At 39.3% G+C, this 23172-nt stretch overlaps 1 protein-coding gene across 1 annotated transcript in view; it reads right to left on the minus strand.

Annotated features, from left to right (window-relative positions):
* Positions 1–280: 280 nt before the first annotated feature.
* Positions 281–23172, minus strand: part of LOC142402969 (nuclear factor 1 B-type-like) — a 186238-nt gene continuing 163346 nt past the window's right edge. Inside the window, exons 10-13 of the mRNA XM_075488997.1 lie at positions 22017–22182; positions 18525–18607; positions 15234–15322; positions 281–410 (exon numbers count right to left, since the gene is read on the minus strand). Coding sequence (XP_075345112.1) covers positions 281–410; positions 15234–15322; positions 18525–18607; positions 22017–22182 — 468 coding nt within the window. The remainder of the gene's footprint in view (positions 411–15233; positions 15323–18524; positions 18608–22016; positions 22183–23172) is intronic.

Consider the following 23172-nt stretch of genomic DNA (forward strand, 5'->3'; position numbering starts at 1 on the left):
CAAATATTAAAGCATCTAGTAAGTCAGTTAAAATATATTGTCAGAGACAGAACATGTATTTCACAGTGGACTTCATATAACAAAGGCTGCTTCGCAGGGGCTGCTTTCTACCCATTAGTGAAATATCGACTCTTTGTATGTCATTACAGTTTCAACCATAAGGGAATTAGTGATTTTAAGTGCTGCAGTTGCTGGTCTATTTTTCTTCTTTCTTCAGTTTTGTTTTTCATCCTGTCTTTCTTCCTTCTTTTCTTAATTTTTTTTTTATTTCATTTTCCTCTCAGTTGCTTGTTTCTGCTTGAAGGAAAGGCTCTCCAATGATGTTCAAATCATGATTTTGGACATTTGTTGGCAGAATTGGTGTCCTATTTGATACTTGAAAAGGAACCAAGCTAGCCCAGGTACCAGGACTTTTGGGAGAGGGGGTGGAGAGAGGTAATGAGAGAAAGGAAAACAGAGAGAAAGAAAATGAAACACAAATTAAGTATGTTGCAAAAATAAGAACAGAATGAATTTTTCTAAGGATTAAATCAATATTCATTATAAATAACACTATTTAAGATAACGTAAGATATCAAATTTGTGAACATCACTTGAATTTGCACTATGTAGTTTCCTGTGCAATTGCATAACTCATTCAAAAGACAAAAGTAAATTTGTTGATATGAACCACAGGCAGTGTTATTGTTGTATTACACCAGTCTGCTTACTTATGAAAGTCCCCAAAAGTTCCAGAGTCAAGTATATGGAGCAGATATAAATAAACTGTATGTGCGACACCATATGGAACCACAGACATAATTTAAAAACTAAGAAGTTCATTAGAGTGTACAAGTTAGACTGTTCATTTCAAAAGCACAAAATCTCCTGTGCAATTTTGTACTCCCTTGTGTTACACAAATTTACCCTCTCTCAATTTGCAAGATATGCCTCTGAGGTGCACAAGTCCCCAGTAGAACACAGAATTTTGAAAGAATGTTTGAAAAAGCTATTATTTTTTTCCACATTTACTGTTAGGGGTAGCAATGAGTACCATGAAATTGTTTAACCAAAGTCAGAGAAGGGAAATATTCTCAAAGCCAATTCAGTGACTTTGAAACTTAAACCACCATTTCAGAAGCACATATGTCACTAAGGAGTCTAAGTCCCGTTGACCTTCATGTTTTTACCAAATACTAACTAGTAATAAGTACTGTACCTACTAGCAAGTATTTACAAGACGGACTTAAGTCATATTTCAAAGAAGGATTGAGATGCTTCTACTTAGAAGCCAGAGCAGAGCGCCTTTTATTTAGATGTGCTTGTAAAAATTCAGAAATAGTGGGCATTTGAAAAAAGCTGGTCATATTAATGAAGGAAAAGGGCATCATTATATCAGCAATCATTATCAAACAAGTAAAATCAAATCTGGACATACAGTGTGCAAGCACATGCTTCCTGCACATTTTATTCTATCAAATGTTTCTCCACACTAGATATTTGCACAAACACACCTCCTTACTTGTGAATACACACTGGACATTAGATTGATATAGTTCATAATATCACATATGAAATCTGAAACCTATGATATATTTTTGTGAGGGCTGGAAGCTGCAAGTTTTCTTTTCTTCCATTTATTTGGGCATCCAAACTGGTAGATGAGGGGAGAGCAGTGGATATTGTCTACCTGGACTTCAGGAAGGCCTTTGACACTCTCTCCCATAAGATCCTCATAGAGAAGCTGTTGATGTACGGGCTGGATGAGCAGACAGCGAGGTGGATTGAAAACTGGCTGAACGTCCTGGCCCAAGGGGTGGTGATGAGTGGCACAAAGTCTAGATGGAAGCCAGTAACATGTGGTGTACCCCAGGGGTCAATACTGGGTCTGATCCTATTCAACATCTTCATTAATGATCTGAATGATGGGGCAGAGTGTACTCTCAGCAAGATTGCTGATGGCACAAAAGTGGGAGGAACTTTTGCAACACTGTCTATCTCTGTCTCATAGAGTCCGGCTGCCAAATTCAAAACGTCCAGTGATTGCACCCACACGAAAGCTGCCAGCACGGAAAGCTCTAGCTGGTTTTCACTGTCCCTTGGAACTGCATTCGCTGCCACACAGACTTTCGCGATCTTTAACACCTTTGCTTGGTAATGGGGCAACACTATGTATCTCTCTCTCGCAGAGCCCGGCTGTCAAATTGGAAACGTCCAGCGATTTCGCCCACACAAAAGCTGCCAGCACGGAAAGCTGTAGCTGCTTTTAACTGTCCCTTGGAACTGCATTCGCTGCCACACAGACTTTCGCGTTCTGCAAAAGCTTTGGTTCATAATGGGGCAACACTGCGTATCTCTCTCTCGCAGAGCCCGGCTGCCAAATTTGAAACGTCCAGCGATTGCGCCCACATGAAAGCTGCCAGCACGGAAAGCTGTAGCTGGTTTTCACTGTCTCTTGGAACTGCATTTGCTGCCACACAGACATTTGCGATCTTTAAAAGCTGTGGTTGGTAATGGGGCAACAAGATGTATATCTCTCTCGCAGAGCCCGGCTGCCAGATTCGAAACGTCCAGCGATTGCGCCCTCAAGAAATCTGCCAGCACGGAAAGCTGTATCTGGTTTTCACTGTCCCTTGGAACTGCATTCGCTGCCACACAGGCTTTCGCATTCTGCAAAAGCTTTGCTTGGTAATGGGGCAACACTGTGTATCTCTCTCTCGCAGAGCCCGGCTGCCAAATTCGAAACGTCCAGCGATTGCGCCCACACGAAATCTGCCAGCACGGAAAGCTGTAGCTGGTTTTCACTGTCCCTTGGAACTGCATTCGCTGAAATGGCTGAAATACCAGGGGGTCGTGCTGCCATCCAGAGGGACCTTGACAGGCTGGAGAAATGGGCTGACAGGAACCTCATGAAGTTCAACAAGGGGAAGTGCCAAGTCCTGCCCCTGGGGAAGAACAACCCCATGCACCAATATATGCTGGGGGCCACCCAGCTGGAAAGCAGCTTTGCAGAAAAGGACCTGGGGGGTCTTGGTGGACACCAAGTTGAACATGAACCAGCAATGTGCCATTGCAGCAGAGAAGGCTCACGGTATCCTGTGCTGCCTTAGGAGGAGCGTTGCCAGCAGGTCGAGGGAGATGATCCTTCCCCTCTACTCAGCACTGGTGAGGCCACACCTGGAGTCCTGTGTCCAGTTCTGGGCTCCCCAGTACAGGAGAGACAAGGACATACTGGAGAGAGTTCAACAAAGGGCCACGAAGATGATGAAGGGACAGGAGCATCTCTCCTATTGTGGCGGTGTGCTCCCCCCCCCACCCCCACCCTGCTCCCTGTGCAAGCAGTAACCACCAGTGGGAGTCATCCTGATAGCTGCATCCAGCTTATGCTGGACCTTGAGGATGAATGGCAACAAAGGTAGCCAAGGGCTGCCTGAAGCAGGGATCTAAACCTCTTGCTGATATGCAAATATGACTATAAGTCAATCATCTCACTCCTTAAATAGTGGACAGCCCAGGGCCTTTTGAGCTCTCCTGCACGGCAGCGGGCTGCACGCCAGGATCTCCTCTTGAGCAGGGACGCCTCTCAAGGTTACTCCTTGAGGTTGAGAGATTCCTTGCCACAACAGATCCTCGGTAAGTGACTAATAGCATGCTAAACTTTGAAATCTTAGCTAAGTGATATAAAGGATTGATTGCGCACATATAATCCTTTAGACATAAACCGTTGACCAAGTCTGGGACTAGGACTGGATCTAGCCGCACCTAGACTCCTCTCTGAGAAGGAGTTTAGAAAGCAAGGGGATCCTTTTCCAAACCTCATGACTCAACGGGAGGGTCTCCCTGACAGTTTTGTCTGACCCTGTCCTCTATGCAGTAAATAATCAAGTGTGCCTTGCCATCAAATCTTGTTAAAACACTGTCGCATTGAACTTTGTTAACTCCCTATTCTATATCAATAAACTATATTTTTACTTCTATCTTGCGAGTGAAGTGTACCCTCACTCCATCCCCGACAAATTGGTGTAGTCGGCAGGATGGCAAGTAGTATCACTGATTATTTACGGAGGCATGGAGTGAATCCGAGTCCCAAATTCTCAGCAGAATGGACTCGTGACAATTGGCATGATTGGGAAGCCATTGAAGAACACCTAAAAGTAACTAGAGGCCACACAAAAGATGGAAAAGGGAAAGGAATTATCTGCAAGATGCTAGGTGCCTGTTTAGAAGCTGCACATCAGGAAAGAGGCAACAGAAATAAAAAGGAGCAGGACCTAGAGAAAGAAATAGAAGGTAGAAAGGCAACTGAGTTGTTACTATCTTTAAAAATTGAACAACTGCAGAAACAGTTACAGGAGGAAAAGGAAAAAAGACAAAAGTTGGGAGAAAAGGTCGAGATGATGCTTATACAGGCTTCCCGCCCCCCCCCCCCCCCGACATCGTACAGATTAGAAAACTAATAGTATCCCCTGAAGATTGAGATGGAGACATCTGGGGTGATCCCGATGATAGCGAGCCAGAAGGCGACGACCCTTTGTTCCCCGCAAATCCTCCTGAGTATGAAGCCAGACCCATTGTTAAAACAGAACGAACTGTGGGTCCTCGGGGTGGTCATCCGCGACATACTACGCGAACCACCCCCTGGGATCCGTTGCAATTGACAAATTTGCAAGAGAGATATAGCAGAAAACCAGGTGAAACTGAAACGGAATACTTGTGGCGAGTATGCCTCAGTGGCGGTGACCGAATAATGTTGAGTGAGGACGAAGCAAGCGGCTATTGGGGTCCGGGAGTTTTCTTAAATTTAGGACCCGACCCGACAAATACACCTCATTCTATCACCAGCCGAGTAGCTTATTGGGCTGGAGGAATAGACACCATGGAGCGAGGTGAACCCTCCATAATTCCCATTAAATCTTTAAGTGAGCTCTCTACAGCCGTCACAAAAGCCGCCTGTATACAAGCCATGCACAAACGAGGGTCCCATGATGTCCCACTGTCTGCTACAGTAGATTTTGCAATGTTAAAACCACTGATTAGAGGAGCCCCGGCAATTCTTAAATCCCATTTAGTTGCAAAACGAGATGAGATCAAGAAAGACACAGAACATAATGAAGGACTAGGTGACAACACTCAAACTGCCCACAAGCAGCTCCCTACCTGGGCAGATTTGATGCACGGCATTGTTAACTACAGCCGTGAGATGGGCTGGGACGATGCATCAGCTGAAAAACAAAACCTGAAGCCCCGGGGAGGAGATCACAAAGTAAGACCCATAAAACGGGAAACAGAAACTAGATCGAAGGGAAACAAATTTAAAACCCCCCAAACAGAATCTCGAGAACAAAGGAATGAATTGTGGAGGAATGCATTAGCTTTAGGCATTCCCAGAGTTGCGATTCAAGGTCAACCTACTGGCATTATTTTAAGTCTAATTGAAGCATTCCAGAAACGAGATAACGGTGAAAGGAAGGACCGTATTTCAACTCCTCCTGCACCAGACCCCAGAAGGGGAGATAACCCCTTCCTCCCTCTTAGGGAGGAACTGCAGGGCATGAAGTCAAAAAACGAGTAGTGCCCGGAAGGCAATTGGGCCTGCCTGTCCGGAAAGTGGAGGCTTATCAGTGGATAAATGATAACGGCCCATACATTTTAATTCCAGTCGGTCCTCAAAGACAATTGGTAAAGTTTTTAATAGATACGGGAGCACAAATTTCACTATTAACACAACAAGATGCCGAGAAGCTGGGTGTACGACCCAGACGGCAAAGAGTTAAAATTACCGGCGTGAACGGAGTGAGTGTTCAGTGCCAAATTGCCAAGGTCAATTTATGGCTCCCGGGCGAGAAGCGCATGTCGAGTACTCGCTTTGCAATTAAAGATCACCATGAAAATATTTTAGGTTTCGATGTTTTAAACGGACGAACCTGGCGCCTGCCGAATGGCAGCGTGTGGTCCTTCGGCTCCAACATCGATCCCAACCCCAGCAGAAACCGGGAGGCTGCAGTGCGGGCACTGCGCGCAGCCCCTGCGCTCCCCGAGTCAAAGATCACCAACGTACCGCAATATCCCCTTTCTGCTGCGGCACGAAATGGAATTTCTGAAGTCATAGCTGATTTGGAGAAGCGACAAATTATCTCCAGAACACACTCCCCATATAACTCACCTGTCTGGCCCGTCCGGAAACCAGACGGGAGGTGGCGTTTAACAGTCGATTATCGGCGCCTGAACGCCAATACAGCCCCGCTCACAGCTGCTGTGCCAAATATTGCCAACTTAACAGCTACTTTGCAAGCAGCTGCACACCCATGGATGGCAGCGCTAGATGTAAAGGATATGTTCTTTATGGTTCCCTTAAAGGAGGAAGATAAAGAGAAGTTTGCTTTCACTTGGGAGGGAATACAATACACCTTTAACAGACTCCCACAGGGGTACAAACATTCACCCACGATTGCTCATGCTGCGCTTGCTGAACTTTTACAGACAGTCTCACTCCCCCAAGAAGTGAAACTGTACCAATATATAGATGATATTCTGATTGGAGGAACTTCCCCTGAAAAGGTTGGGGAAGCGGCAGCAGCAGTATGGCAAGCACTAAATAAAGCAGAAATTGAGATTCCACCCGGAAAATGTCAGGGACCAAGTAAAGAAGTAAAATTTTTAGGTACTTGGTGGATAGCAGGCAGTGCAGTGATTCCTCCAGATACCTTAAGAAAAATTGAAGAGCTGCAAATGCCCCAATCAAGGAAGGAGTTACAACAATTAATGGGAACTTTAGGATATTGGAGGAAACATGTGCCTGGATTTTCTATCATTTCCCGTCCCTTATACTCACTCTTACGGAAAGGCAAACCCTGGGAGTGGAAATTAGAACATAAAGAGGCAGTCAAAACTCTAACTGAAGAGTTAAAAACATACCAGTCACTGGGACCAGTACACCCCCGCGACCCTATTATAGCCGAATGGGGTTTCGCCGAACATGCTACTTACTGTAACCTGTTCCAAACTGGCCCCGATGGGCCAAAAAGACCTTTATTGTTTAGCTCAACTGCATTTAAAGAAACAGAACAACGATACTCTGAATGGGAAAAGGGACTTTTATCTTTAGTCCGAGCAGTTAAACAAGTTGAGAAAATACACCAGGGACAACCTGTGCAAACTAGAGGACCATTTAATTTACTAGAAGCAATCCTAAAGGGGACTGCTCCCCCAGAAGGAGTTGCACAAAAACCCACTGTCTGAAAATGGTATGCCTACCTAACAGGAGTTGCAGAAAATATGCAACTAACTGAAGGACACACTAAGGTTTCCAAATTGCAGGTGCCCATAAACACAGACCCTTTAGCGTTACAACAACCCTTTAAACCTTCACCCATTCTGGATGCACCACCCCTCACTGAGGGTACACCAACAGAAAACATTTGGTTTACAGATGCTTCAGCAAAAAGGGTAAACGGTAAATGGCAATATAAGGCTGTTGCATTAGATATTACCACCGGCAAACAAGTAGTAGAAGAAGGTGAAGGCAGTGCACAAGTAGGAGAAATAAGAGCAGTTGTTTTGGCAGCACAGAATGGAGCAAAAATCATATATGTAGACTCTTATGCTGTGTGGGCCGGTGCCACACAGTGGCTCTGTCAATGGGAAACCTTGAACTGGGAAGTAAACAGATCCCCAGTTTGGAGAAACAAAGATTGGCAATTATTACTAGATATAGCCAGGAAAACGCCTTTCAAGATGGGATGGGTAAAAGCTCATGCTAAAGATAATCAACAAAGTGGAATCAAAAGGTAGATGAGCTAACTAAAATTAGGAAAATCACCTTAAATCCTGAGTGGTATCGATTGGGAGAATGGTTACATCAAAGCCTAGGCCACACAGGTAAAGAAGCACTTTACTTTGCTACACAGAGTAAAGGCTGGCCTATAAACAGAAAAACTTGTGAAACTATTCTTACAGAATGTCCTCAGTGTAGAGTGAAATTACAAGCAGATCATCCTGATAAAGCACCACCTTTACATATCAACGAAGGGAAAGCTTTATGGTCTACATGGCAAATTGATTATATCAGACCATTCAAATCCTCTGCAGGATATCGATATATCCTCACAGGAGTGGAAGTAGTCTCCGGCTTGCTTATGGCGACTAAATGTCGGAAAGCCGATGGGCGAAATACAGTGCGAGGGCTATCGTTTTGGTTCTCAAATCTACCTACTCCTGATGTTATCCAAAGTGATAATGGCTCACACTTTTCATGTAAGGAAGTGCAAGATTGGGCAAAACCAGAGGGAATTAGATGGGTATTCCACACCCCATACTACCCCCAATCGAATGGGATGGTAGAAAGAGCTAATGGCTTGTTGAAAAGGAATCTCAAACCACAGGAAGCTCAATGGGATACGAGACTTCCCAAAGTACTCCATCAATTAAATAATTGATATGGGCCTACTGGAAGGCCTATAAGCCAAGCATTCTTTGTAAAAACTGAGCTTAGCGCTCCACCTACTAGGAAAAGAGAATATCCAATGACATTACAGCCAGGACAGCCTGAGCCTGTGATAGTCAATTTACCATCCATCGGTACTGTGCCTATGACTTTAATTAAACCTCGTGGCCCACTTGCCTGGGAAGCTACTGATAGCAGTGGTGCAAAACACAGAATTAGCGCATGATGGATTTTTCCTTCTTCTTAACAGGGTAACCTGTTTGGACTCTCCCCACCGAAACAAATCTCTATTTTCTCTTACAGCACCCCACAGGATGTCAGACGGAAATGCTGTGTTCATGTTACTATTCCAAACCCTAACAATGCTGTTCCTCTTAGCCTGTGGTCAAAGAACCCTAGAATGGCCATGGTCCCAAGCTCGTGTTAAGTACACTGGAAGTATGGGAATACACTCTAGTAAGGGAGATTTAAAGCTTTCCACCGTGGTCATGCACGGAACTGAAACATACTTAGAAAACGAATGGAGCTGGGATAAAGATGAAGCTGATGATAAAGTTCCCCGACTCCGAGGAACGGCAGGGAAAGAAATTAAAATAGGATGCCGGATGATCAATGGGTCTACCCATGAGAAGGCACCTCAGATTTCTGTGTACAACATTACATCAAACCAAATAGCCAAAGATACAAAACTTTGCGCCTCTGAAAGACTGGACTGTTGGTACAATTTTACCTTAGTACAACCTGTTTTTGTAGTCTGCCTCTGGGCTCACCATCGTGTGGGATTATCCTTTACATTTAAAATAGACATTACTGAGCCTAATACAACAACATCTGCCCTGTCTGTAAAGGATGAGAAAATTCTATCCCCACAGATTTCTGAAGTTGGACCATATGTGATCAAAAATACAGGCCAACAACAAGTGTTATTTAATCCGTCATGGTCTCTTAAACGAGTAGAACTACTGGTGCAAAGTAATATCTCTGCAATCAAACCAACCTGTTCACCATTCCTAGGTACGTCCTATGCAGGATGGTTAGCATGGTTACATGGGCGAACCCTCACCTCTCCAAGACGAACAAGGAGAGATGTGACCGGTATCATAGGGACAGGATTGGGAGTCTTAAATAGTATAGATGCCAAAGTACTCGTAAACAAACTGAGCACAACAACAAGTGATTTAAACAAATTAGAACACCCATTGCGGTCTTCTCTATTAGCATTGGGAACTAACCAATGGCTCTTATCTGGTATATTACCTCAGTGGGAAAGAATTAATGAAAGGGACCACCAACTGATTGTGGATGCACTTGGTGTAGCCCAAACCAATGTTTCTCTAGCTCTTAGTTGTATCCAAGCTTAACTGTGGATGCAATCTATGGTAGCAGCAATTATAAGAGAAGGTGAAGAGGGCACCTTACCCACTGAAATTTGAAAGGTAATTTGGGATAATGCAACTAAATTTGAGAAAGAATTCCAGTCCTGGTGGTATTTAGCCAATTTCACTTATGACCCCATCAACAATAAGGCCACAGCTTTTGTCTTAACAATACACAATGCTTCGGTATACACCATATACCCAATCATTGCGTTAGGATTAAATCACAATGGAACTGTACTCTATCCATTAGAACATAGAGTATGGGCCCACCGAAATGGAAACAAATGGCAAACTGTTGATGTTAACGCATGCGTTGTACGGGAACAAAAAGGATTTATTTGTGAGAGTAACACCATCAAAGCCCAAGACATCTGTCTTGACACTGAACAAAATGTTTGTCATTTTGAAATACAACCTGATGAAGCCCCTGAAACTGTACTTGTGTATGTTGGAAAAGGATGTGTTTGTATGAGAACCCTTTGTGATTTTATATTCGTAGATAACGTTACTGTAGATACAAGCAATCGCTCAAATATTTGTGTTTGTAACTTTACTAAAATTGTGGGATATGACTTCAATTATTCAGCTCCTGTTACGTCTTATCAATTGTTACAATCTAACTATACACTGAGTCGAGATTTATTGCCTACACCCATCGGAATGAATCTTACATTGGTGAAGAAACTACTACAACACGATGACCTGTGTCAACTGCTGGAACACATCCGAAACAATGGACACAAAACTCTGATCACCGTTCATCATGATGCAGAAGAGATACGCCATGTCTTGGAAAGAGTGAAGAAGGATGGAGAACACCATTGGTGGGAAACTCTTCTTGGATGGTCACCAACAGCAACGGGAGTGTTTAATCTTATGCTTCACCCAGTTGTCATTTTACTAACTCTAACATTAGTGTGTCTATTGCTTATAATTATATTGTATATAAAGGTTTGGCACATGATAAAACAAATAACCCAACTTCAGTCACCCAAAACATACAAATTAACGCATAACAAATAGCAGTGCTTCACTGTCTACTTACCATGGATCTATAAGCACACAAACTATCAATATACTATTTATGGCACAGAGGCAAGAGGTGACCGTACCACCACTCTGTGAAGGTAAGATGAATTGACTATAGTCACGGGGTGGAATGTGGCGGTGTGCTCTTCCCCCCACCCCCACCCTGCTCCCTGTGCAAGCAGTAACCACCAGTGGGAGTCATCCTGATAGCTGCATCCAGCTTATGCTGGACCTTGAGGATGAATGGCAACAAAGGTAGCCAAGGGCTGCCTGAAGCAGGGATCTAAACCTCTTGCTGATATGCAAATATGACTATAAGTCAATCATCTCACTCCTTAAATAGTGGACAGCCCAGGGCCTTTTGAGCTCTCCTGCACGGCAGCGGGCTGCACGCCAGGATCTCCTCTTGAGCAGGGACGCCTCTCAAGGTTACTCCTTGAGGTTGAGAGATTCCTTGCCACAACAGATCCTCGGTAAGTGACTAATAGCATGCTAAACTTTGAAATCTTAGCTAAGTGATATAAAGGATTGATTGCACACATATAATCCTTTAGACATAAACCATTGACCAAGTCTGGGACTAGGACTGGATCTAGCCGCACCTAGACTCCTCTCTGAGAAGGAGTTTAGAAAGCAAGGGGATCCTTTTCCAAACCTCATGACTCAACGGGAGGGTCTCCCTGACAGTTTTGTCTGACCCTGTCCTCTATGCAGTAAATAATCAAGTGTGCCTTGCCATCAAATCTTGTTAAAACACTGTCGCATTGAACTTTGTTAACTCCCTATTCTGTATCAATAAACTATATTTTTACTTCTCTCTTGCGAGTGAAGTGTACCCTCACTCCATCCGCGACACCTATGAGGGAAGGCTGGAGAGAGCTGGGACTGTTTAGCCTGGAGAAGAGAAGGCTCAGGGGGATCTTATCCATGTATAGAAATACCTGAAGGGAGGGTGCAAAAAGATGGATCCAGGCTCTGGTGCCCAGTGACAGGACAAGAGGCAATGGGCACAAACGGAAACACAGGATGTTCTGTCTGAATATCAGGAAACACTTTTTTACTGTGAGGGTGACTGAGCACTGGAACAGGTTGCCCAGGAAGGCTATGGAGTCCCCCTCCTTGGAGATATTCAAAAGCTGTCTAGACATGGTCCTGGGCAACAGGCTCTAGGTGACCCTGCTTGAGCCGGGGGGTTGGACCAGATGACTTCCAGAGGTCCTTTCCAACCTCAGCCATTCTGTGATTCTTTGATTCTGTGATTCTGTGATCCATTCATACTATTCTCTCCCTGCATGAGCATGTACATTGATGAGTAATGCCAGCAGGAGTTAAAAGTTTTTATTAAGAGGGAAAAATGGTCCTTTTATCTATTTAACTAATAATTACATTTTACTTTGACAGATTTGTGTGATCCTTTCAGTTGCCACTGTGTGAATGCAGAGGAGAGGAATCAAATTATTTTTTAAAATCCAGTGAATATGTTCCTCAGGTGATACATCCTATGATTGTTAAGAAATAACTTTTGTCATTTACTCATGTTCAGTATTCTTCATCTCTAAACCCCTTAATTTACCATTTTGATTCCCAACAGTAAAAATGTGAAAACACTGGCAAACGTGCCTGCCTTCATCATGCTCAAACTCTGAAGGGAGCAGAACTCACTTTTTTCACAAGGAATTATAAGAAGTATGGATGCCCTAAGATGTCTTTAAAATGTCTGTAGTGACAATATTATTCAACAGCTTTTCTTTTTAAATGGGCACATTCTTCAATGCTACCTGAAAATGTACTTTTTTTTAACCCTATAGTAATAAAGTGTCCAATATATTTCCGACTTATAAGAGCAGCTAATCTTTGCTTGTTGAAAGACTGGCTTTCAACCTTTTTTAAAAAAAATAGTCTTATTGACTTTTCCCAATGCAGTGTTTTTTACTGTTGTCTAAATTCAAAACCCATAGCCAAACAACAAATCTTAAAATATTCACAAATAGTTAAACCCATTTATACATGTAACATTTGTCCAATATGATCTGATGAAAAGATTATGGTGCTAATAAAATATTCATCACCAGAACCTCATTTAGAAGGTTGATGCCTGGAGGAGGAAAAAGGGAATTTTACTGTTAAAATATTGTTTCTTCTCCCCACAGACCCCTTTTTGGGATAGAGTAACAAAGAGGTAAAAAGGGTCAGGGATAGGAAATACAGCCCTTGTCTACCAAAGAAAATCCACTGTGGAGATAGGGCCTGGAGATATGGTGCATATCCATTATGTGCTTTGGACCACTTGGGCATGCTTGTTGTAGGGAGAGGGGTTAAAGGAGGAAGGCTTGCAAACACACGTGCACACAAAGGGCTGTAACCAACTGGAGACCCAACTGCCATAGAGTCAAACCATGGAGAATGAGGGCTTGGGTTACCAGAGACAGTTCTGTCACATAAGAAAAACAGATTCTATACTTTCAGGTAAACTCATTAAACCAAATAAATAAAGAAATAACAAGCTATCAAGTAGGAGTATTGTGGTAGACCAACAAGAAAACAACTGTAGGAATATGCAAAGGAAAGGTTTAGGAAAAAATACTGTTTCAGTTTCCAGACTAGCTATTCTTGTTTTCTAAATCTGTTCTGATTCACTCTTCCACAAATGTCAGTGGACATATTTGTAAACTTAATCATGGTAGTATTTATACTTCTTTTTCTAAATTTTACAGTTTTTAAATGCAATTTGTTAAATTTTATATATTAACACTTTTGTAAATACAATCAAAACTTTGGTTTTTGCACTATAACAAGATTAATACAGATAATCCTAATTGCAGCCCAAAAAACCCAAACACCACCCCCCCCCCCCAAGTGTAGTTTTATTGTTTCAAAAGAAATAATTGGAGTTAAGATGATCAAGAAATAGAATTTCAGAGTAACCAAGGGGTTAAAGGTATGGCTTACACTTGGGAATTTCCTGGAACTCGTTCCTCCTTCCCTAACAGTGCTGCCAAAAATCACCCTCTGTAGGGGGAGAATAAATAATTATCTCAGTTTGGATTAATTTTTGATGGTACACAAGTAATAATTGAACACTGTGCCAATTACTGCATGATGAGGATTTATAATGTGAATCACAGCCCTTGAGGAGTTGAGGTGACTCCATTAGCTAATTCTCCATTGTACCAATTTATCTATGATGGGGGAAACAACTATACCTTGCTCTTCCACCAGGATATCAAAATTCTTCCAGATTTCCAATATTATTATTAGAGAAAAAGTACAGAAAATATTTGCAATTGAATAAGGAAGTCACTACCAATAGGTTTGTAAAACATTAATATTTATGATATTTTAACTTTGGATTTGTACACAGCACTCATTTTCCATTTCTATAATTACCATTCCAAGTTGATACTCAAACCCCCAAACTTTTTTAGCTATCAGTAGTACAATACAGTGCATTGTATGGCATTTTGTATAGCGAGATTTTCTGTATACAGTCACATTCACATACATATATAAAATATTTTAAAAATTACCACACTGTTGTATGTGTACCTGAAGTATTTAAAATTATTTTGAGGGAGCAAAAAGCTACTGATTCATTTGACAGGGCCCCAACCTGCAGGATTTATATAATATGTATAAACCCCCTAAACTCCTATGTTAAGGAGAATCCTGCACTTGACAGAGCTGAAAGATTGATATATCTCATAATAATGCTTATTTATTTATATACCTACTTTCTTTATATACCTATTTGTATACACACACCCCTACTGCTACTGTAACCAATTATACATTAGCAGAGGTAATAATGTGTAATTGATTACTGTACCACTAGTTAAAGTTTTTCTTGTACACAAAAATAAATTCTTCTGTGGATATCAAACCTAACTATTTTGTAATTTTGTTTAGAAAGGAGTTAGTTTATCTTACCTTCATGTACATGTTAGTAACCTAAATCTATACCAGTAAACGTCAGAAATGTTTCTATGGATAGTACGATTATCTATTGCCCAAAACAGCACCACATCAGAAGTCTATTATTTTACTTGTCTATATCTTTAATTACACATTCTTTTTTTATATTAACCACTAGACCCCAAAGTATATGACCTTTAATTCTGCAAATCACATTTCCCTTTTTTAAAGCCTAAAATCTGCATTCCTTTAAAATGACAAACCCTTTGCATTTGAAAGCAAACAATGGCATTCCAGATGCTTAACTAAGGTATTTTCTAAACTTTAATTTACATTAAATATAATCTAAATGTGTATTCAAGAAATGTTACATAGATATGTTTTGTTCAAATGTTGACACATATTCTCCTGGAGGCCTGCTAAAACAGATACTGTAGCTCAATGTAACTTTTTTAGATGTGGTGTAGGGGTGGAAATAATTAAAATGTTACCTTTGCCAAGTAATTCCCAATGTATCCTCACTGGCACTGGGGTATAAATGCCTGCTGTTTTGATTCATGGTCCAGTGACAAATCCTCAGCTGTCAATTGAAACCTAGCAGTCAGATATGGATCAAGCAGTACTACAGTCTTTAGTATTTAAATGAATATATGCAAACTAGTACTGTACATGGCAAAAGCCTTACTTTCCCAAAAAGTAACTTTTTTAAAAAAGAAAACAAAACAAGCAAAAAGCCTATTCTGAAAAAAATAACTGTTATAGATTTAAGATAATGCTACTTTAATATGTTCCTCTATTAATAAAGCATAAAAGAGTAACTAATGTTTAGCACATAACAATTAGTCATTATTAGATTGCAAACTGAGCTGGAATAAAATAAAATGTTAATATGCAATAGTGAAATATTTTAAGAAAGAAAATCAAAATGCTATTTGCTCTATGTAATCTTCTAAATAATGTGTATTAAGTAAAGATCAAATATAATCAATATCTTGAAGCATGCATTTGATGAAACATAGAAGACATGCAACTTAGAAAAACTGCCCAAATTACCCAAACTGTACGCCTTCATCTTGCTATTTAAGGATAAAGGTATTTTTCACTGAAGTTTATTAATTTAGTGTTACTGAAAGTGGTATTACTTAGCGAAAGGTGATAAAATAATCTAATCTTGTTCTAGACTCAGAATAACAGCATTTAAAATACTTTATTAAATTTAAATATAATGAGGAATGTACTAAATGTAAGCTAAAACAAATTCTTCCCAGATACTCAAATCATCAGTTCTGCCTTCACAGGTTGTTCATGTAACCAAATATAGCTGTTTTTAACAGCTGTTCCACAGTGCTAGCAGATTTATTGAAAATATATACTGCTTATTTTTAAGTTTAAGAAATTAAACTTTTGTCTTGTGAATAAAACATACAAAAAGCATACATTCAATGTCTTCAACAGAACAGCCTATTCCCTAATTTCATGTATATATATGTGTGTGTGTGTGTGCAAGCATTCACATGCACACATCAAACACACATATGCAAGCATATAAACATACCTCTTACATAATTTAGAAGCGAATACATAATTCACAGCAAAGATGGAACTATGACATATTTTTCCTTTTTACTCTATGGCTCCTACTGGTCACCAAATGAACAATTTACTACAAAAGGGAGAACATTTGATTCCCATAGTGGCACTGAATAGGAAGATATTTTCCAATTGTGAAGTCTATGTAAGATCTATTTTGTTTTCCTCTGAACCATCTGGCCACATGTTTTATCATGAGAGTATATGAGTATCATGAGAGTACTTGGAATACCAAGGGACTGGACTTGATGACCCTTGAGATCCCTCCCACTCATAGTCCTATGACATTGCTGAAATTCTCCAAATTTATTTCAGACTATATAAAAACAAAAATATGTAGAAGATGCATTAAATAAGCAGTGATTTTGTGATGGCAAGTATGTAATTTTTATGACTTATATTAGACCTTATCGCTCTCTACAACTACCTGAAAGGAGGTTGTAACAAGGTAGGTGTCGGTCTCTTCTCCCAAGTAACAAGCAATAGGACAAGAGGAAATGGCCTCAAGTTGCACCAGGGGAGGTTTAGATTGGATATTAGGAAAAATTTCTTCACCGAAAAGGTTGTCAAGCATTGGAACAGGCTGCCCAGGGAAGTGGTTGAGTCACCATCCCTGGAGGTATTTAAAAGACGTTTGGATGAGGTGCTTAGGGACATGGTGTAGTGGTGGACTTGGCAGTGCTAGGTTAACGGTTGGACTTGATGATGTTAAAGGTCTTTTCCAACCTAAACAATTCTATGATTCTATGATATGGTAAACTCAGCTAAGAGGAAAATTAAGTGTGCTGCCAGTGCCTTCTAGGAATGTAAGATGGTGTATGTAACTCTTTGAATGAACTTGGAAGAAAGGGAAGGGAGTTAAACTATAACAAATTTATAGAAAAATGTCTCTTCACATGTAGTGATAGTAAAAAATTTTATATTTATATATTTTTCCTGTGAATCCCCAAACTAACAGGATGTTACAAGGTTGTAATTTTTCCAGAAAATGTCTGCATTGTTTTTTTTTTAAAGTCTATAAATCCTGTGTACATTTTAAAATACAATGAATTCATACTGTACATCTGTCAAAAAGAACCACATTATAGTAATTATAACACATTTCATATTATAACAATCTTAGGTGAAAAAACAACTTTACCAGAAAATTTACTGAAAAAAAAAAGCAATGGTTGGCAAACCCACTAATTGTTATTTGGTATTTTCATAACTGTGTACAGATTTTTCCAGTTAGATTTCACTGGTTTAAAAAAAGGCAAAATGACAACTATGTTGAATAAACTATCATCTTTATGATTTTCTCTGAACTCTGCATGTGGTGACCTTTAATACAGACATACTGCTACCTTGCCTTTGTAGTGGGTAAGGATAGTTTAGCTATACCACAACAAACACAGAACAGATAGGTTTTACTAAGAATAAAACAGGCATGTATACCAACTGTTGAGAGGAACCCAAGCCCAAGGAAAAAAAACAGTACAATAAATATAACAACAGCCTTTTTCTTCCTGCCATATTCACTTTTTTTTTCCTTGAAATATTTTACATGCTGTTGATTTCAAAATCCTCTGCTGTTAAGATCTAGGAGCAACATACACACACATCATAAAATATGTTTAGATTTTAAAGGGCCTGAAATTATTTCTATTACATTGTTACTAACAATGTAGGATTTCCGTATTTGCATGCCTTTGCTATTGACTGTGTCTGATTTGTCAATATTTTCATTGTTTGGGTAAACATTTGCATTAAATTTACAGCATTAATGAGATGTGACATTTAAAATGCTACATGAAACATAAATGATGTAAGAAACTAGAACAAAAATGTGTCCTTATCACATCTGAAATCAGCAAACTAATTTAAACCTATTAAACCAGGAATAATGATGTATTCCACTGAGAATTTGGTTTTATAATTCATCTTCTGGAACTAAAATGCAGAAATGTAGGCTTAAACATCTGGAAAACAGCTTGAGAATAATAATTTGGACTGCTTAATTTTGCTTTTTTTTTTGTTATGTTGATGTTTCTTAAAGGGCTTGGTAATGCTTTTATTAAATTTAGTCTTCAGATGACAAATACTGAAATCCTTAGGATCCCATTCTAATCCAAGATAACAGTGGCAGCATATAGAAAGGTAATAATGTGAAAGCTTGTCTATATCATTACAGCTATGTGAAACTTGCCCACCTGTTGCTGGTGTAGAAAGGATGGGTCTCTTAGGCTCAGTCCCACATATCGACTGGCTTGGGATGTGCCTGAAGCTGTGTAGGGTGATTAAGGAAGAACAAAACAGACTGATAAAAAATGACTTATCATAACTATTACCCTGTGCAGGTACAGTACAATTATGAGAGATCCAGAATTATGATTTATAATATATAGGATATACCTGTGTTTTTCTTTTATATAATGCAAAAGTAAATTTGGAGCAGATTCAGCCATTAGGAAAGCATGTGCAGTTCCTATAAACCTAAGTGGAAGCTGCATGTATAAATCAGAAATTAGAATGATGACTGCTGTTAAATAATCGTTCCTCTGATTACTAAATTTTACTTTTTTAAAAAGTAATTAGATTAAGAACTGTCTTTGAAAGCATTGTGGGCCTGATTCTCATTTTCATTACAGCAGTATAAGTCTCGTATCCAATGAAATCAGTGATATTATGCTGATGTGAGAGAAGAAGAATGACCTATTAGTTTACACTAATTCTCACTGTTGTGAATGGCCATGACAAAATCATTAGGGAAAAATGAAATCAAAAGCTCAGCTTACTAATGTGGCATGAAATTAATCTTTACAATTCTTTAGAAGGGTGCAATCTGATTACTATTTACATGAGAAGGCAGTTATTTTTTTTTGTGGAACATAACATTATATATTCAGTTGCTTTATATATCAGGAAATAAAATTCACTTAGGGGCAATGTAATAAAATCACTCCCTTCTCTGGTACAGAATCTCAGGATATGGAACCTTTCACCTTTCACCATTCATTTCTGACCTAGATCAGTAATCACTGAAAGTCATTACCCTCTCATAGCTTTTGGTGGTATTTATGAAACTAGGTCTTAGTCCACTTCCAAGTGTGGAGATGTCCACACTGTAAAAGTCATCATCACAGCCTGGCACCTTTGTTGGCAGACAAAGCAGAACTACTAAAACTGAATGAATATAAACACAGAAGCCAATGAGAAACTAGATGGGAGTATGTACAAAATTGGCTCATCAGTATTAAAAGCATATAGCAAATGTAAGTATATGAAATTATTCAAGTTTTGAGGTCTTTTAAATCCGACTTTTCATGGTAATTGGGTTTTACTGAAAAACTGCCATAAAATGGATCAGATATTAGAAGGAAATCATGCTTTAGGATTGCCAAATATTATCAAAGCCTGCTGTTCTTTCTCATTCAAAACAATTCTGACTTTGTACTTCAGAATGGAAAGCAGTATTAATAATTTGCCATTGTATTCTCATTTGACTGAATAGTTGTCACAACTTGTTGTGACTTATTTAGAAATAAATTTAAAATTATGCCTTAAAAAGCTATTCAAGCTTAATTCTCCCATTAGATTCACATATGAGCAGTCTATGAGGCATGTAGGGGGGGTCAGAGCTTTTCATATGTATAATATAATATATCATATGTATAATATAATATATATAATATTATATATCAACAGGATATGGTCCCTGATTTTTTGTTATTTTCTTCATCAAAGGGATATATTCCTTTATTTTTTATTATTTTCTTTTTCCAGTTACCAATCCATTTTCAAAAGCCTCTATCATGTAGGTGCACAACTGCACAACTTTGAAAAGCACAAGTCTCTGGAACATGTAGCATTTGTATCCTATTGCACTTACACGATAGGCATGTTCAAATAAGTTTTGCATGTAGATTTTTTTATTTATGCGCTATAGTGACAGACAGCAAATCTTTAAGGGAGAGGTTGCTTACACACTGTTTTATATGTGTGAAGAGGTCTTATTTCAAATAGCTACACTGAGGTTTTTAAAGAATCATACAGCAATTAGGTGCCCAAGTTCCAATGAAATTCAATAGAAACTGGGTGCCAAACGTCATTAAGTGGTTTTGAAAACTTAGTCAAAATTTTTCCTTTAAGTAGTAGGACAGGTATTAATGAACAACTAAGGTCTGTTTTCTTATAACAGGCCATACTATAGGCAGGTAACCTGAAAACATCCCAACACAGCCTATTCTAGATAAAAAGATTAGAGCAATAACTTCTAGTTTGTTGCTGAAAACACCTCTACTTGAAAGGTACAAGAATTGCAGTGTAAACCAGCACAGAGGATACAGATACACTGTAGCACTTAATCTCTTTAGCAGATCTGCTATTCTAAAAGAATGGCTAAAATATTTCCATAAACCTATCAATATAATTACTTGTTAATTTAGAAGTAAACAATGCTATTTGCTTAAACTGAATTACAAAAGTTGCTATTATTTATAATAAATACTTGTACAGTTTTCATCTTTTATACTACCTGCTCAAATGTATTTGAATGTCTGCTTCATGTTCTAAAACAAAGATTTGAGATCGTGTAAATATCTAAGAAGCATACAGACTATGGTCTTGATTAATGAAAGTCCAAAGGTTAGGGACTGGACCCACAGTTCAAACACTGAATGTGACCAAAGCCAGCCATTTTAATGTAACTGACCCTAGAGAAATTAATATTTTTGATGCATGGTAAGATTTTTGTTGTTGTTATTCAATTTGACTTAAATATAGTTTGAGCTCTAAATCCCCTTAGGAAAAAAAAATGAATACTTTGCTATAGATTTTCTTCCAAATTCTATGATCAGAAGTATCTCCTAAAAGTCTTTGCCACTCGAATAAACACTATAGTGATATTGGACTTCTCCAGTCCAAAAAATTAATGGCAATGGAAACGCAGAAAGTAGATAAAATACAATTCTCTGCATCACTGGGCATGAAACAATTAATCAGAAAAGAAAAATCTACACCATGCATAGTAACACCAATGTTCTTCTTTCCAAGATTGCAATTCCATTGAAGATAATACAATAATAACATGGTCCTGAGCATAGAGTAACAAAGAGCTTGAAATTTTAAAGGGGCTTAAGAAATAAAAAGGCAGTTCATCTGCTACTCCTTGTTGTATCAATGATAAGGAATTAAAATTTTATTTTGCCACATCATTTATTTTTGCTTAAAATAACACAACCTATATCAGCATACAATTGTCATAACTTGGATTCAGTATGCATTGTAAAAAGCCTTGATTTCTGTAGAAAAGCTCATTGAGGGACAAATTATGCATTCTCTTTTCGGAAATCCCAGTGCTGGTCACTGTATAAAACCTTGCTGGCTGAGTGTGCTTCTCAGCATCGTAACAATGTCCACTTTAGATGAACAATCATGTTTTCTTTTTTCTTGTGTAGTAGTCAAGTGACAGGCTTTTCCCTTTCATTTTGGCTGTCATGTTGCAAACATCAATTCATGTAACATGATACATTGGCTGAAATTTGAGGAGGAAAAGCTTTGCAGTCAGATCACATTTGCTCTCCATGTAAGATGATGAGCATCCACCTGGTCAAATAGTAGGAAAAGGCACCTTTCTCTGGTCTTATTTTAAAATAATATTAAATATTTCATGGACATTTTTTGTTTCCTAGAGAAATACTCACTGGTTGCTGCAGGTGAAGATGCCTCACCTTCAGTGGATGTAGTGATGGGTTTAGCATCTGTCATGGTCAGGGTCATCGGTTGCACAGCACTATGATGGGGAGAGGGTGCCAAAACTGGAGTAAAATGGCCAGGCACTTTCCCTACTGCTTGACCACTGCTGTTAGGCTACAAAACAAAACAAAAAAAATGCTTTGTGAAATATACATTTTGTGTTTAAGGATCCTACCCACCTATCTTAGGGTTTTCCAGAATGCTGGAATATGTAATTCTAAAAAAATCTATGAAACTATACACAATATTTTCAGCAGGCATCAGATCCTTTCATTAGCAGATAGGCACCACATGTTCAATTCACAGTATGTTTTAATAAGTTTTATCCCTTTCTGAATGCATCGTCCATCAAATTGATTCATAATAAAGTTGCTGTTCACCCAGTGGGATTCAGCTGACCAAGCACTGCAGAACACTGCAAAACCTGTATGTTCACATACTATTCTGGCTGGGAGCATAAGCAAGATCTGGGCACATCTCTTCAAAGAGATTACATGCTCTGGAAAGCTAACTTATAATTCACATGTATGGGGGCAGGAGGAGGTGTTGGGGGATCAGGATAGGATGCACTATAAGGCATATATCAGAATATCTGACTAAAGGCCATCCACCAGAATGCCTCTTTCACAGAGGACTTTAATAATGGGAACTCTGTCCCTGTCAACAGTATAATGAGCCTAGTCATTTCTTTTCATGGATAGATGCACAGGGTGTACAAGAGGCAGCCTGCATATTGTCTTCTGCAGATATACATAACTGAACTTGGCAATGTTCACAGATAAATGTATATATTTATCCAGTGTTTAAACATGACTTCAGCCTTACATAAACAGTACATAACTTGCAGTAAATATTAACATCTAGTAAATAAAGACTTATTTCAGAAGTTGCTGATAAAAATATTGAAGCTGATTATGATTTCTGTGAATCAGAATTATTTAAAAATACACAGAATGACAGAATCACAGAATGGTTGAGGTTGGAAGGGACCTCCGGAGGTCATCTGGTCCTACCTACCCCCCTGCTCAAGCAGGGCCACCTACAGTTGGTTGCTTTTGAATATCTCCAAGGAGGGAGACTCTACAGCCTTCCTGGGCAACCTGT

This window comes from Mycteria americana, assembly GCF_035582795.1.
Source record: "Mycteria americana isolate JAX WOST 10 ecotype Jacksonville Zoo and Gardens chromosome Z unlocalized genomic scaffold, USCA_MyAme_1.0 Scaffold_18, whole genome shotgun sequence".
In the NCBI taxonomy this organism is placed as follows: domain Eukaryota; kingdom Metazoa; phylum Chordata; class Aves; order Ciconiiformes; family Ciconiidae; genus Mycteria; species Mycteria americana.